The sequence below is a fragment of the Bombina bombina genome, chromosome 4 (assembly GCF_027579735.1).
Source record: "Bombina bombina isolate aBomBom1 chromosome 4, aBomBom1.pri, whole genome shotgun sequence".
In the NCBI taxonomy this organism is placed as follows: Eukaryota; Metazoa; Chordata; class Amphibia; order Anura; family Bombinatoridae; genus Bombina; species Bombina bombina.
The window spans coordinates 251,967,281-251,982,807 of NC_069502.1; the positions used below are offsets into that span (position 1 = coordinate 251,967,281).

Genomic DNA, 15,527 nt, shown 5'->3' on the forward strand with positions numbered 1-15,527 from the left:
GTTGCTCTTCCGTTTGGCCTAGCAACAGCTCCAAGGATCTTTTCAAAGGTTCTCGGTGCCCTTCTCTCTGTAATCAGAGAACAGGGTATTGCGGTATTTCCTTATTTGGACGATATCTTGGTACTTGCTCAGTCTTTACATTCTGCAGAATCTCAAACGAATCAACGTGTGTTGTTTCTTCAAAGACATGGTTGGAGGATCAATTTACCAAAGAGTTCCTTGATTCCTCAGACAAGGGTAACCTTTTTGGGTTTCCAAATAGATTCAGTATCCATGACTTTGTCTCTAACAGAAAAGAGACGTCTGAAATTGGTTTCAGCTTGTCGAAACCTTCAGTCTCAATCGTTCCCTTCGGTAGCTTTGTGCATGGAAATTCTAGGTCTCATGACTGCTGCATCGGACGCGATCCCTTTTGCTTGTTTTCACATGAGACCTCTTCAGCTTTGTATGCTGAACCAATGGTGCAGGGATTATACAAAGATATCACAATTAATATCCTTAAATCCCAATGTTCGATCTTCTCTGACTTGGTGGTTGGATCACCATCGTTTAATTCAAGGGGCCTCTTTTGTTCGTCCAACCTGGACTGTGATCTCAACAGATGCGAGTCTTTCAGGTTGGGGAGCTGTATGGGGAACTCTGACAGCGCAGGGGGTTTGGGAATCTCAGGAGGCGAAATTACCAATCATCAACATTTTGGAACTCCGTGCGATTTTCAGAGCTCTTCAGTTCTGGCCTCTTCTGAAGAGAGAATCGTTTATTTGTTTTCAGACAGACAATGTCACAACCGTGGCATATTTCAATCATCAAGGAGGGACTCACAATCCTCAGGCTATGAAAGAAGTATCTCGGATACTTGTATGGGCGGAATCCAGCTCCTGTCTAATTTCTGCGGTTCACATCCCAGGTATAGACAATTGGGAAGCGGATTATCTCAGTCGCCAGACGCTACATCCGGGCGAATGGTCTCTTCACCCAGAGGTATTTCTTCAGATTGTTCAAATCTGGGTACTTCCAGAAATAGATCTGATGGCCTCTCATCTAAACAAGAAGCTTCCCAGGTATCTGTCCAGATCCAGGGATCCTCAGGCGGAAGCAGTGGACGCGTTGTCGCTTCCTTGGAATTATCAACCTGCTTATATCTTTCCGCCTCTAGTTCTTCTTCCAAAAGTGATTTCCAAAATCTTAATGGAGCGTTCATTTGTACTGCTGGTGGCTCCAGCATGGCCTCACAGGTTTTGGTATGCGGATCTCGTTCGGATGGCCAGTTGCCAACCTTGGACACTTCCGTTAAGACCAGACCTTCTATCTCAAGGCCCATTTTTCCATCCGGATCTCAAATCATTAAATTTGAAGGTATGGAGATTGAACGCTTGATACTTAGTCATAGATTTTTCTCTGACTCAGTGATTAATACTATGTTACAGGCTCGTAAATCTGTGTCTAGGAAGATTTATTACCGAGTCTGGAAGACTTACATTTCTTGGTGTTCTTCTCATAAATTCTCTTGGCATTCTTTTAGAATTCCTAGAATTTTACAGTTTCTTCAGGATGGTTTGGGTAAGGGTTTATCTGCAAGTTCCTTGAAAGGACAAATCTCTGCTCTTTCTGTTCTTTTTCACAGAAAGATTGATAATCATCCTGCTATTCATTGTTTTGTACAGGCTTTGGTTCATATCAAGCCTGACAAGTTAATCTCTCCTCCTTGGAGTCTTAATTTGGTTCTGAGGGCTTTACAGGCTCCTCCGTTTGAACCTATGCATTCTCTGGATATTAAATTACTTTCTTGGAAAGTTTTGTTCCTTTTGGCCATCTCTTCTGCTAGAAGAGTTTCTGAGTTATCTGCTCTTTCTTGTGAATCTCCTTTTCTGATTTTTCATCAGGATAAGGCTGTATTGCGGACTTCATTTAATTGTTTACCTAAAGTTGTGAATTCTAACAACATTAGTAGAGAAATTGTTGTCCCTTCATTGTGTCCTAATCCTAAGAATTCTATGGAGAGATCTTTACATTCTTTGGATGTAGTAAGAGCTTTGAAATATTATGTTGAAGCTACTAAAGGTTTCAGAAAGACTTCTAGTCTATTTGTTATCTTTTCTGGTTCTAGGAAAGGTCAGAAGGCTTCTGTCATTTCTTTGGCTTCTTGGTTAAAGTCTTTGATTCATCGTGCTTATGTGGAGTTGGGTAGATCCCCGCCTCAAAGGATTACGGCTCATTCTACTAGGTCAGTTTCTACTTCCTGGGCTTTTAGGAATGAAGCTTCTGTTGATCAGATTTGCAAAGCAGCAACTTGGTCGTCTTTGCATACTTTTACTAAATTCTACCATTTTGCAGTTTTTGGTAGAAAAGTACTTCAGGCAGCTGTTTTAGTTTGATTCTTCTGCTTATTATTTCAATTTTTTTGATTTGGGTTGTGGATTCCTTTTCAGCGGAATTGGCTGTTTTTATTTTATCCCTCCCTCTCTAGTGACTCTTGCGTGGAAGTTCCACATCTTGGGTATCTGCTATCCCATACGTCACTAGCTCATGGACTCTTGCTAATTATATGAAAGAAAACATAATTTATGTAAGAACTTACCTGATAAATTCATTTCTTTCATATTAGCAAGAGTCCATGAGGCCCACCCTTTTTTGTGGTGGTTATGATTTTTTTTGTATAAAGCACAATTATTCCAATTCCTTATTTTTGATGCTTTTGCTCCTTTCTTATCACCCCACTTCTTGGCTATTCGTTAAACTGAATTGTGGGTGTGGTGAGAGGTGTATTTATAGGCATTTTGAGGTTTGGGAAACTTTGCTCCTCCTGGTAGGAATGTATATCCCATGCGTCACTAGCTCATGGACTCTTGCTAATATGAAATAAATGAATTTATCAGGTAAGTCATTACATAAATTATGTTTTTTTTTAAACTACAGTCACCACTGCACCCTATAGTTTCTCCTTTTTCTTACTAAGGTCGAATGACTGGAGGTGGGGGTTAGGGGAGGAGCTATATAGACTGCTCTGCTGTGGTTGTCCTCTTGCAACTTCCTGTTGGGAAGGAGAATATCCCACAAGTAATGGATGAACCCGTGGACTGGATACACCACAAGAGAGAGAAATTTATCAGGTAAGCATGAATTTTGTTTTTATGGTGTTCTTCTCATTAATTCTCCTGGCATTCCTTTAAATTCCTAGAATTTTAGTTTCTTCAGGATGGTTTGGATAAGGGTTTGTCTGCAAGTACTTTGAAAGTTTGCTAAGCTTTCTGATAGTAACTGTTTTGTTCAGGCTTTGGTTCGTATCAAGCCTGTTATTAAATCAATCTTTCCTCCTTGGAGTCTTAATTTGGTTTTGAAGACTTTGAAGGCTCCTCCTTTTGAGCCTATGCATGCTTTGGATATTAAACTACTTTCTTGGAAAGTGTTGTTTCTTTTGGCTATCTCTTCAGCTAGAAGAGTTTCCGAATTGTGTGCTCTCTCGAGTCTCCTTTTCTTATTTTCCATCAGGATAAGGCTGTTTTGCGGACTTCGTTTAAATTTCTTCCTATGGTTGTGAATTCTAACAACATTAGTATGGAAATTGTTGTTCCTTCCTTGTGTCCTAATCCTAAGAATGCTCTTGAAAGATCTTTGGATGTTGTAAGAGCTTTGAAATATTATGTTGAGGAAGACTTCTAGTCTATTTGTTGTCTTCTCTGGTTCTAGGAAAGGTCAGAAAGCTTCTGCCATTTCTTTGGCATCTTGGTTAAAGCTTTTGATTAATAAAGCTTATTTGGAGGCGGGACAGTCCCCACCCCAGAGGATCACAGCTCATTCTACTAGATCAGTCTCCACTTCTTGGGCTTTTAAGAATGAAGCTTCAGTTGATCAGATTTGCAAAGCAGCAACTAGGTCTTCTTTGCATACATTTACAAAATTTTACCATTTTGATGTATTTGCTTCTTCTGAAGCAGCCTATGGTAGAAAAGTTCTTCAGGCAGCTGTTTCAGTTTGATTCTTCTGCTAATGTTTTAATTTTTTTTCTTTTTATGTATGAGAAAAACTTATTTTTTGTGGATTTAATTTTTTCAGCGGAAAAAAGCTGTTTTTATTTTATGCCTCCCTTTCTAGTGACTCTTCTGTGAACTTCCACATCTGGGGTATTTCTATCCCATATGTCACTAGCTCATGGACTCTTGCCAATTACATGAAAGAAAAAAAACATGTATGTAAGAACCATGAGAGCCACCCTTTATCTGGTGGTTAATTTTTTTTGTATAAAATCACAATTATATTTCCAGTTCCTCTTTTTTTTTGTATGCTTTTTTTATTCCTTATTTTATCACCCCACTACTTGGCTATTTGTTAAACTGAATTGTGGGTGTGGTGAGGGGTGTATTTATAGGCATTTTGAGGTTTGGGAAACTTTGTCCCTCCTGGTAGGGTTGTATATCCCATACGTCACTAGCTCATGGACTCTTGCCAATATGAAAGAAATGAATTTATCAGGTAAGTTCTTACATAAATTATGTTTTTTAAACAATAACATTTTTGGTGTTTACTATCCCTTTTAGATTTGTTTGATGTTTTATTTTTTAGCAGAAATGTCTTGTAATTACAAGGTGTTTACTGTCCCTTTTAAACAGTAGATACAGAAGGCTCTACTAATAATTACAGCCCATTCTACTAGAAGCTTTTTTTTTTTTTTTTTTTTTTTTTTTTTTTTTTAACAGATTTCAAAACCGCAATCTAATTTTTTTCCCACAACTTATTTAAGTTCTATCTTTTGAAATTTTTGCCTCTTCTGATGCAGCTTTTGTATGATATGATAAATGTATGATAAATGACTGCCTTACTTTTTGCCCCACCCATTTACTCATGGGCTCCACAGCTTCGGTATTAGATCCCAGTTGTAATGGCTTGTGGACTTACCATCTTATGAAAGAAAACCAAAATGTATGTTTACCTGATAAATTAATTTCTTTCATGGTGGGGAAAGTCCACGACACCCGCCCATATTTTATTTTTTTTAGTTGGCCTCAGTTATAGTATTTACCCTTCTTTGTCCTTTCCTATTTGTTCTTTTCTTGGCTATGGGGTAGACTGGGATATCAGAGAGTGTAGGGTATATTTGCCTCCTCCTAGTGGCCAGGAGTTGAATCCCAGCTTAATGACTTGTGGATTCTTACCACCATGAAAAAAAAATAACCAGGTAAGCATTTTTGTCATCTCCTTTTCAATTCAAATGTAAATAGTTTAGTTTTACATCACCTATTTCATGCAACCATCCTTTTGTTTTAAATGTTTATCTAATTTTTTTTCAAGTTCTTGATAGAAAATGTTGGAGTAATATGTAAAGTATAAACTACTCGTAAAGTGGCTCAACTGTAGTCTAAATATTTCCTTTCCCTCTGCCTTAATTTTTTTGTCTATTCATTTCAGCTGATTGACGCTTCCCAGAGTGTGGAGAGCATTCATGAAGAGATCAGGGATATGAGTGAAGAAACCATACAACTTGCTCAAAATCAGCCGATTGGGAAACTTTGGCTCTGATACCTTTATTCTATTAAATCAGAACATTAAGCTGATTGTGTTAAATTGATATAGACCTTTTTGAATTTTCAAAATCAATGATTATGTAAAGAATGTTCTGGCAAAGTAAGAAAGAAATGATGACTTTAATGATTAAGCCTTTGAATATTTCCAATAGCTGGCTCAATTCTTAACCTATATTTTTCAAATTTCTACAAAAACATCACTTTTTAAAATGGACTGTTTTTTAAAATTGATTTTATCCCCATTAAACTATAAAATGTCAAGATATTTAATAAACTGTACATATAAACTGCCAATGACCAAAATATATTTGATGTACAGATTTACTGAAGCACTTCATTATTGCTGAAGTCCCCCCCCCCCCCGAACAGTTTGTTTAAATGAACACTGACCAGTATTTAATATAAGACTATGTATGTGTCAAGTATAATACAAATATTTATAAAACAGATGTTTGGGGGAACTCTGTCTTTTATATACACTTTTTTGTTTGTTTTTGTTTTAAAGCACCATCATTTATTACATTTTCTTTTTTTACTACTTTATCATAATGGAAAACAAGTTAAATGATTGTATATTTCTTGCAGCACAGCTACTTGTCTAGCCTAAATATTTTCTTCCGTTTTACTTTTCAAAAGCATGCTTCTTTTCAAGAACACATTAGAACTTAAAGGTAAATTCCATAGAGGCATCTTGTTTCAGATGTGCACCATTGCTTGAAGAAATTAATTGATATCAATAATGGCTCATAATTTAGAGATATGAACCTCTATAGCACTGAATATGCGGATATGATAATGCAACAATTAAATCCAAAAGATTCCCATGCAATTGCATACACAGAGACAACGTCCCAAACTTCAAAATATATGGAGAATTTAAAGACCTTGAGAGAGCTTTTAAAATTGTAACCTCTCATTAACCAAAATGTTAAATATTACACAAGCAATGGCACTCAGCTACCAATCTTTCAGAATCAGGACAATGTAATTCCAGATTAGAGAGTGGGCTTTTTCTCTTGGTAGAGGAAGAGGACTAATAATTTCTACATTCATTCTCATCAGAATTTGGAGACACATAAAAATCCTATAGTATATTAAAGAGTCTACTGCATGTAGTTATAGAAATGGAAATTTATAAAACTATTGATTGGTGTTTTTAGTTGTTTGGCCTTCATTGCATTTACACATTGTTTTACTTTTTTTTCCAATAGGGTACTCACTCAAATTATAGCTCCATTTTGTTTCAGCCGACCAAACATTGTTGGAAAATAATTTGTTTGCAGAAATATAATATGAGAAAATTCCACTATATTAAATGCAACTGCTTGGGGCTGGATAAGGTTTGGATTTTAGAATATTTGCATATTTAAAATTTAAACAGTTTGGAGAGGGGATGAAACCAAGTGTAAACAACAATATCTTATGTAATTCAGGCAACATTTACATGTCATAATACAGATTATACATGCAACCTAAAGGTAGTTTCTTTCATACAGGTGGTGAGAGTCCACAATCCATTACTCCTGGGAATTACCACTAGGAGAAGGCAAACATTCCCAATAGCCCCATAAAACCCCTCACACACCTCAGTCTTTACTTTTCTCTTGCAAGGTGTATCCAGTCCACGGATTCATCCTTTACTTGTGGGATATTCTCATTCCCTACAGGAAGTGGCAAAGAGAGCACACAGCAGAGAGGTCCATATAGCTCCACCCCCCAGTCATTCTCTTTGCCGGCTCTAAGCACTAGGGTCTCTCTCGGGAGGGTAAAGTGAATGTGGTGTTAGAATTGTAGTTTTATTATCTTCAATCAAAACTTTGTTATTTTAAATGGTACCGGTTTGTACTATTTACACTCTAGCAGAAAAGTGATGAAGATTTCTGCTGAGAGGAAAATGATTTTAGCATGTTGTAACTAAAATCCACTGCTGTTCCCACACAGGACTGAGGAGTACCAGAAAACTTCAGTTGGGGGGAACAGTTTGCAGGGTGATCTGCAATAAGGTATGTTCAGTCATTTATTTCTAGACAAGACTGAGATAATGCTAGAAGAGACTGACAATATCCCCATGAGGGGAGGGTAAGCAATGTTCACAGACTCGGTAAGGAATTGAATGCTTACATAATAGGGCTAATATACTGGTTGACACTTATGCAGGGCAATCGATTGTTTAGCTAAGGAAAAATCGTTTTGCAAGACACTTTGAAAGCCCTTTTGGGTTCTTTCTGGGGTTATTACCCACATGGCTGTTTTTTATTCACTTAGGAGTGATTTAGTAGGCCTCACAGCTCCGGAGTAGAGTGGGAGGGGCCTAATTTCACGCCTCAGATGCACACTTAGAATTGCAGAGAAGTTCATGCTGCTTCACATGGAGGGTCCTGCTGCTGTTTGAGGGCCTTAAATAAGCTATATTCCCCCAAATCTAATCCCTATGGGCAGGTAGGGCCACAGCAAGGCTGTGGCAAGGTGCTGTAGTAATTTTAACCGGGTGTTGGCTTAAGGCTGCTCTGGTTTGGGCATTAAGGGGTTAATCGTTCTGCAACTTGTGGTGCAATCTTATTAATGCTTTAGTTACATACTGTGAAAATTTCAAAAGGATTGCTGCATTTTTCACTGTTTTGTAAAATTGTGTGCTCTTTTTATCTCTTAAAGGCACAGTAACGTTTTTTCAAATTGTGTTTTTTATTTGATTAAAGTGATTTCCAAGCCTGTTTGTGTATACTACTAGTCTGTTAAACATGTCTGACACTAAGGAAAATCCTTGTTCAATGTGTTTAGAAGCCATGGTGGAACCCCCTCTCAGAATGTGTCCCACTTGTACTGATATGTCTATACACTTTAAAGATCATATTGTTGCACTTAAGAATGTGGCCCAAGATGATTCTCAGACTGAAGGTAACGAGGGTAGCCCGTCTGCCTCTCCCCAAGTGTCACAACCAGTTACGCCCGCGCAAGTGACGCCTAGTACCTCTAGTGCGTCTAACCCTTTTACATTACAAGACTTAGCGGCAGTCATGGATAATTCTCTTACAGCCTTCTTATCTAAACTGCCCGTGTTACCTGCAAAGCGTGATAGCTCCGTTTTAAGAACAGATTATGAGCATTTGGTAGCCGTATCCGATATACCCTCACAACGCTCTGAAGTGGGAGCGAGGGATTTGATGTCTGAGGGAGAAGTCTCTGATTCAGGAAGGGTTCCTCCTCAGACAGATTCAGATAAATTGGCTTTTAAATTTAAACTAGAACACCTCCGCGTTTTGCTTAGGGAGGTATTAGCTACTCTGGATGACTGCGACCCTTTGATGATCCCAGAGAAATTGTGTAAAATGGACAAGTACCTAGAGGTCCCTGTTTACACGGATTCGTTTCCGGTCCCTAAGAGGATTGCGGATATCGTTACTAGGGAGTGGGATAGACCAGGTGTTCCCTTTGTTCCCCCTCCTGTTTTTAAGAAAATGTTCCCCATATCTGACACCACGCGGGACTCGTGGCAGACGGTCCCTAAGGTGGAGGGGGCTGTTTCTTCACTTGCTAAACGCACAACCATACCAATTGAAGACAGTTGTGCTTTCAAAGACCCTATGGATAAGAAGTTAGAGGGTTTATTTAAGAAAATTTTTGTTCAACAAGGCTTTCTTCTCCAGCCTATTGCCTGCATTATTCCTGTAACTACTGCAGCCGCTTTCTGGTTTGAGGCGCTCGAAGACTCGCTCCAGACGGAGACCTCATATGAGGAAATTATGGATAGAATTAAGGCTCTTAAGCTAGCTAATTCTTGTATCACTGACGCCGCTTTCCAAATAGCTAAGATAAAGAGATTATTTCAGAAATCACCGGGGGGGGGAAGGCCATGCTCTCCCTCAGGACAAGTCCTTTAAGACAAAGAACAAAGCTAATTTTCGTTCCTTTCGTAATTTCAGGAACGGCCCCGCTTCATCCTCTCTCCGGCTGCAAAGCAAGAGGGTAACGCTTCACAGCCCAAGTCAACTTGGATACCTTACCAGGGTTGGAATAAGGGGAAACAGGCCAAAAAGCCTGCAGCTGCCACCAAGACAGCATGAAGGGGTAGCCCCCGATCCAGGACCGGATCTAGTAGGGGGCAGACTCTCTCTCTTCGCTCAGGCCTGGGCAAGAGATGTACACGATCCTTGGGCGTTAGATATTGTATCCCAGGGATATCTTCTAGAATTCAAGGACTCCCCTCCAAGGGGAAGGTTCCACATTTCTCGTCTGTCTACAGACCAGACAAAGAAAGAGGCGTTTTTACGCTGTGTAGAAGATCTACATACAATGGGAGTGATCCACCCAGTTCCAATTGTGGAACAAGGGCTGGGTTTTTACTCAAACCTGTTTGTGGTTCCCAAAAAAGAGGGAACTTTCAGACCCATCCTGGATCTAAAAATTCTAAACAGATTCCTCAGAGTCCCATTATTCAAAATGGAGACCATTCGGACAATCTTACCAATGATCCAGGAAGGTCAATATATGACTACCGTGGATCTAAAGGATGCATACCTACACATTCCTATCCACAAAGATCATCACCAGTTTCTCAGGTTCGCCTTTCTGGACAAGCATTACCAGTTTGTGGCTCTTCCTTTCGGCTTAGCCACTGCTCCCAGAATTTTCACAAAGGTGCTAGGGTCCCTTCTGGCGGTGCTAAGACCGCGGGGCATAGCAGTGGCACCTTACCTAGACGACATTTTAATTCAGGCGCCGTCTTTCCAAAGAGCCAAGTCTCACACGGAGATTGTACTGGCTTTTCTGAGGTCTCACGGGTGGAAGGTGAACATCAAAAAGAGTTCTCTTTCCCCTTTCACAAGGGTTCCCTTCTTAGGGACTCTAATAGACTCGGTAGAAATGAAAATATTTCTCCAACATAGGTGTGTCCGGTCCACGGCGTCATCCTTACTTGTGGGATATTCTCTTCCCCAACAGGAAATGGCAAAGAGCCCAGCAAAGCTGGTCACATGATCCCTCCTAGGCTCCGCCTACCCCAGTCATTCTCTTTGCCGTTGTACAGGCAACATCTCCACGGAGATGGCTTAGAGTTTTTTAGTGTTTAACTGTAGTTTTTCATTATTCAATCAAGAGTTTGTTATTTTCAAATAGTGCTGGTACGTACTATTTACTCAGAAACAGAAAAGAGATGAAGAATTCTGTTTGTATGAGGAAAATGATTTTAGCAACCGTAACTAAAATCCATGGCTGTTCCACACAGGACTGTTGAGAGCAATTAACTTCAGTTGGGGGAACAGTTTGCAGTCCCTTGCTGCTTGAGGTATGACACATTCTAACAAGACGATGTAATGCTGGAAGCTGTCATTTTCCCTATGGGATCCGGTAAGCCATGTTTATTACGATTGTAAATAAGGGCTTCACAAGGGCTTATTTAAACTGTAGACTTTTTCTGGGCTAAATCGATTGATTATTAACACATATTTAGCCTTGAGGAATCATTTTATCTGGGTATTTTGATATAATAATATCGGCAGGCACTGTTTTAGACACCTTATTCTTTAGGGGCTTTCCCAAAGCATAGGCAGAGTCTCATTTTCGCGCCGGTGTTGCGCACTTGTTTTTGAGAGGCATGGCATGCAGTCGCATGTGAGAGGAGCTCTGATACTTATAAAAGACATCTGAAGGCGTCATTTGGTATCGTATTCCCCTTTGGGTTTGGTTGGGTCTCAGCAAAGCAGATACCAGGGACTGTAAAGGGGTTTAAAGCTTAAAACGGCTCCGGTTCCGTTATTTTAAGGGTTAAAGCTTCCAAAATTGGTGTGCAATATTTTCAAGGCTTTAAGACGCTGTGGTGAAAATTTGGTGAATTTTGAACAATTCCTATTCATTTAAATAAATGTGATTTATGTGATAATGACAATGATGCCCAAGATGATTCCTCAAGTGAGGGGAGTAAGCATGGTACTGCATCATTCCCTCCTTCGTCTACACGAGTCTTGCCCACTCAGGAGGCCCCTAGTACATCTAGCGCGCCAATACTCCTTACTATGCAACAATTAACGGCTGTAATGGATAATTCTGTCAAAAACATTTTAGCCAAAATGAACCCTTGTCAGCGTAAGCGTGGCTGCTCTGTTTTAGTTACTGAAGAGCATGACGACGCTGATATTAATATCTCTGAAGGGCCCCTAACCCAATCTGAGGGGGCCAGGGAGGTTTTGTCTGAGGGAGAAATTACTGATTTAGGGAACATTTCTCAGCAGGCTGAATCTGATGTGATTACATTTAAATTTAAATTGGAACATCTCCGCATTTTGCTTAAGGAGGTATTATCCACTCTGGATGATTGTGAAAATTTAGTCATCCCAGAGAAACTATGTAAAATGGACAAGTTCCTAGAGGTGCCGGGGCTCCCAGAAGCTTTTCCTATACCCAAGCGGGTGGCGGACATTGTTAATAAAGAATGGGAAAGGCCCGGTATTCCTTTCGTCCCTCCCCCCATATTTAAAAAATTGTTTCCTATGGTCGACCCCAGAAAGGACTTATGGCAGTCAGTCCCCAAGGTCGAGGGAGCGGTTTCTACTTTAAACAAACGCACCACTATTCCCATAGAGGATAGTTGTGCTTTCAAAGATCCTATGGATAAAAAATTAGAAGGTTTGCTTAAAAAGATGTTTGTTCAGCAGGGTTACCTTCTACAACCCATTTCATGCATTGTCCCTGTCACTACTGCCGCATATTTCTGGTTTGATGAACTGCTTAAGGTGCTCGATAGTGACTCTCCTCCTTATGAGGAGATTATGGACAGAATCAATGCTCTCAAATTGGCTAATTCTTTCACTCTAGACGCCTCTTTGCAATTGGCTAAGTTAGCGGCTAAGAACTCTGGGTTTGCTATTGTGGCGCGCAGAGCGCTTTGGTTGAAATCTTGGTCGGCTGATGCGTCTTCCAAGAACAAGCTACTAAACATTCCTTTCAAGGGGAAAACGTTGTTTGGTCCTGACTTGAAAGAGATTATCTCTGATATCACTGGGGGTAAGGGCCACGCCCTTCCTCAGGATCGGCCTTTCAAGGCAAAAAATAGACCTAATTTTCGTCCCTTTCGTAAAAACGGACCAGCCCAAGGTACTACGTCCTCTAAGCAAGAGGGTAATACTTCTCAGGCCAAGCCAGCTTGGAGACCAATGCAAGGCTGGAACAAGGGAAAGCAGGCCAAGAAACCTGCCACTGCTACCAAGACAGCATGAAATATTGGCCCCCGATCCGGGACCGGATCTGGTGGGGGGCAGACTCTCTCTCTTCGCTCAGGCTTGGGCAAGAGATGTTCTGGATCCTTGGGCGCTAGAAATAGTCTCCCAGGGTTATCTTCTGGAATTCAAGGGACTTCCCCCAAGGGGGAGGTTCCACAGGTCGCAGTTGTCTTCAGACCACATAAAAAGACAGGCGTTCTTACATTGTGTAGAAGACCTGTTAAAAATGGGAGTGATTCATCCTGTTCCATTAAGAGAACAAGGGATGGGGTTCTACTCCAATCTGTTCATAGTTCCCAAAAAAGAGGGAACGTTCAGACCAATCCTAGATCTCAAGATCTTAAACAAATTTCTCAAGGTCCCATCGTTCAAGATGGAAACCATTCGAACTATCCTTCCTTCCATCCAGGAAGGTCAATTCATGACCACGGTGGATTTAAAGGATGCGTATCTACATATTCCTATCCACAAGGAACATCATCGGTTCCTAAGGTTTGCATTCCTGGACAAACATTACCAGTTCGTGGCGCTTCCTTTCGGATTAGCCACTGCTCCAAGGATTTTCACAAAGGTACTAGGGTCCCTTCTAGCGGTGCTAAGACCAAGGGGCATTGCAGTAGTACCTTACCTGGACGACATTCTGATTCAAGCGTCGTCCCTTCCTCTAGCAAAGGCTCACACGGACATTGTCCTGGCCTTTCTCAGATCTCACGGCTGGAAAGTGAACGTGGAAAAGAGTTCTCTATCCCCGTCAACAAGGGTTCCCTTCTTGGGAACAATTATAGACTCCTTAGAAATGAGGATCTTTCTAACAGAGGCCAGAAAAACAAAGCTTCTGGACTCTTGTCGGATACTTCATTCCGTTCCTCTTCCTTCCATAGCTCAGTGCATGGAAGTGATCGGGTTGATGGTGGCGGCGATGGACATAGTTCCTTTTGCGCGCATTCATCTAAGACCATTACAACTGTGCATTCTCAGTCAGTGGAATGGGGACTATACAGACTTGTCTCCGAAGATACAAGTAAATCAGAGAACCAGAGACTCACTCCGTTGGTGGCTGTCCCTGGACAATCTGTCTCAAGGGATGATGTTCCACAGACCAGAGTGGGTCATTGTCACGACCGACGCCAGTCTGATAGGCTGGGGCGCGGTCTGGGGATCCCTGAAAGCTCAGGGTCTTTGGTCTCGGGAAGAATCTCTTCTACCGATAAATTTTCTGGAACTGAGAGCGATATTCAATGCTCTCCAGGCCTGGCCCCAGCTTGCGAGGACCAGGTTCATACGGTTTCAATCAGACAACATGACGACTGTTGCGTACATCAACCATCAGGGGGGAACAAGGAGTTCCCTAGCGATGGAAGAAGTAACCAAAATTATTCTTTGGGCGGAGTCTCACTCCTGCCACCTGTCTGCTATCCACATCCCAGGAGTGGAAAATTGGGAAGCGGATTTTCTGAGTCGGCAGACATTGCATCCGGGGGAGTGGGAACTCCATCCGGAAATCTTTGCCCAAGTCACTCACCTGTGGGGCATTCCAGACATGGATCTGATGGCCTCTCGTCAGAACTTCAGAGTTCCTTGCTACGGGGCCAGATCCAGGGATCCCAAGGCGGCTCTAGTGGATGCACTAGTAGCACCTTGGACCTTCAAACTAGCTTATGTGTTCCCGCCATTTCCTCTCATCCCCAGGCTGATAGCCAGGATCAAGCAGGAGAGGGCGTCGGTGATCTTGATAGCTCCTGCGTGGCCACGCAGGACTTGGTAGGCAGATCTGGTGAATATGTCATCGGCTCCACCTTGGAAGCTACCTTTGAGACGAGACCTTCTTGTTCAGGGTCCGTTCGAACATCCGAATCTGGTTTCACTCCAGCTGACTGCTTGGAGATTGAACGCTTGATTTTATCGAAGCGAGGATTCTCAGATTCTGTTATCGATACTCTTGTTCAGGCCAGAAAGCCTGTGACTAGAAAGATTTACCACAAAATTTGGAAAAAATATATCTGTTGGTGTGAATCTAAAGGATTCCCTTGGGACAAGGTTAAGATTCCTAGGATTCTATCCTTCCTTCAAGAAGGATTGGAAAAAGGATTATCTGCAAGTTCCCTGAAGGGACAGATTTCTGCCTTGTCGGTATTACTTCACAAAAAGCTGGCAGCTGTGCCAGATGTTCAAGCCTTTGTTCAGGCTCTGGTTAGAATCAAGCCTGTTTACAAACCTTTGACTCCTCCTTGGAGTCTCAATTTAGTTCTTTCAGTTCTTCAGGGGGTTCCGTTTGAACCCTTACATTCCGTTGATATTAAGTTATTATCTTGGAAAGTTTTGTTTTTGGTTGCGATTTCTTCTGCTAGAAGAGTCTCAGAATTATCTGCTCTGCAGTGTTCTCCTCCTTATCTGGTGTTCCATGCAGATAAGGTGGTTTTACGTACTAAACCTGGTTTTCTTCCAAAAGTTGTTTCTAACAAAAACATTAACCAGGAGATTATCGTACCTTCTCTGTGTCCAAAACCAGTTTCAAAGAAGGAACGTTTGTTGCACAATTTGGATGTTGTTCGCGCTCTGAAATTCTATTTAGATGCTACAAAGGATTTTAGACAAACATCTTCCTTGTTTGTTGTTTATTCAGGTAAAAGGAGAGGTCAAAAAGCAACTTCTACCTCTCCTTTTGGATTAAAAGCATCATCAGATTGGCTTACGAGACTGCCGGACGGCAGCCTCCCGAAAGAATCACAGCTCATTCCACTAGGGCTGTGGCTTCCACATGGGCCTTCAAGAACGAGGCTTCTGTTGATCAGATATG

General features: G+C 41.2%; 1 protein-coding gene across 1 annotated transcript in view; it reads left to right on the forward strand.

Annotated features, from left to right (window-relative positions):
• DTYMK (deoxythymidylate kinase) overlaps positions 1 to 5,968 on the forward strand; it is a 150,027-nt gene extending 144,059 nt beyond the window's left edge. Inside the window, exon 5 of the mRNA XM_053709885.1 lies at positions 5,404 to 5,968. Within this exon, the coding sequence (XP_053565860.1) occupies positions 5,404 to 5,514 (111 nt within the window). The 3' untranslated portion in view covers positions 5,515 to 5,968. The remainder of the gene's footprint in view (positions 1 to 5,403) is intronic.
• The last annotated feature ends 9,559 nt before the right edge of the window (positions 5,969 to 15,527 follow it).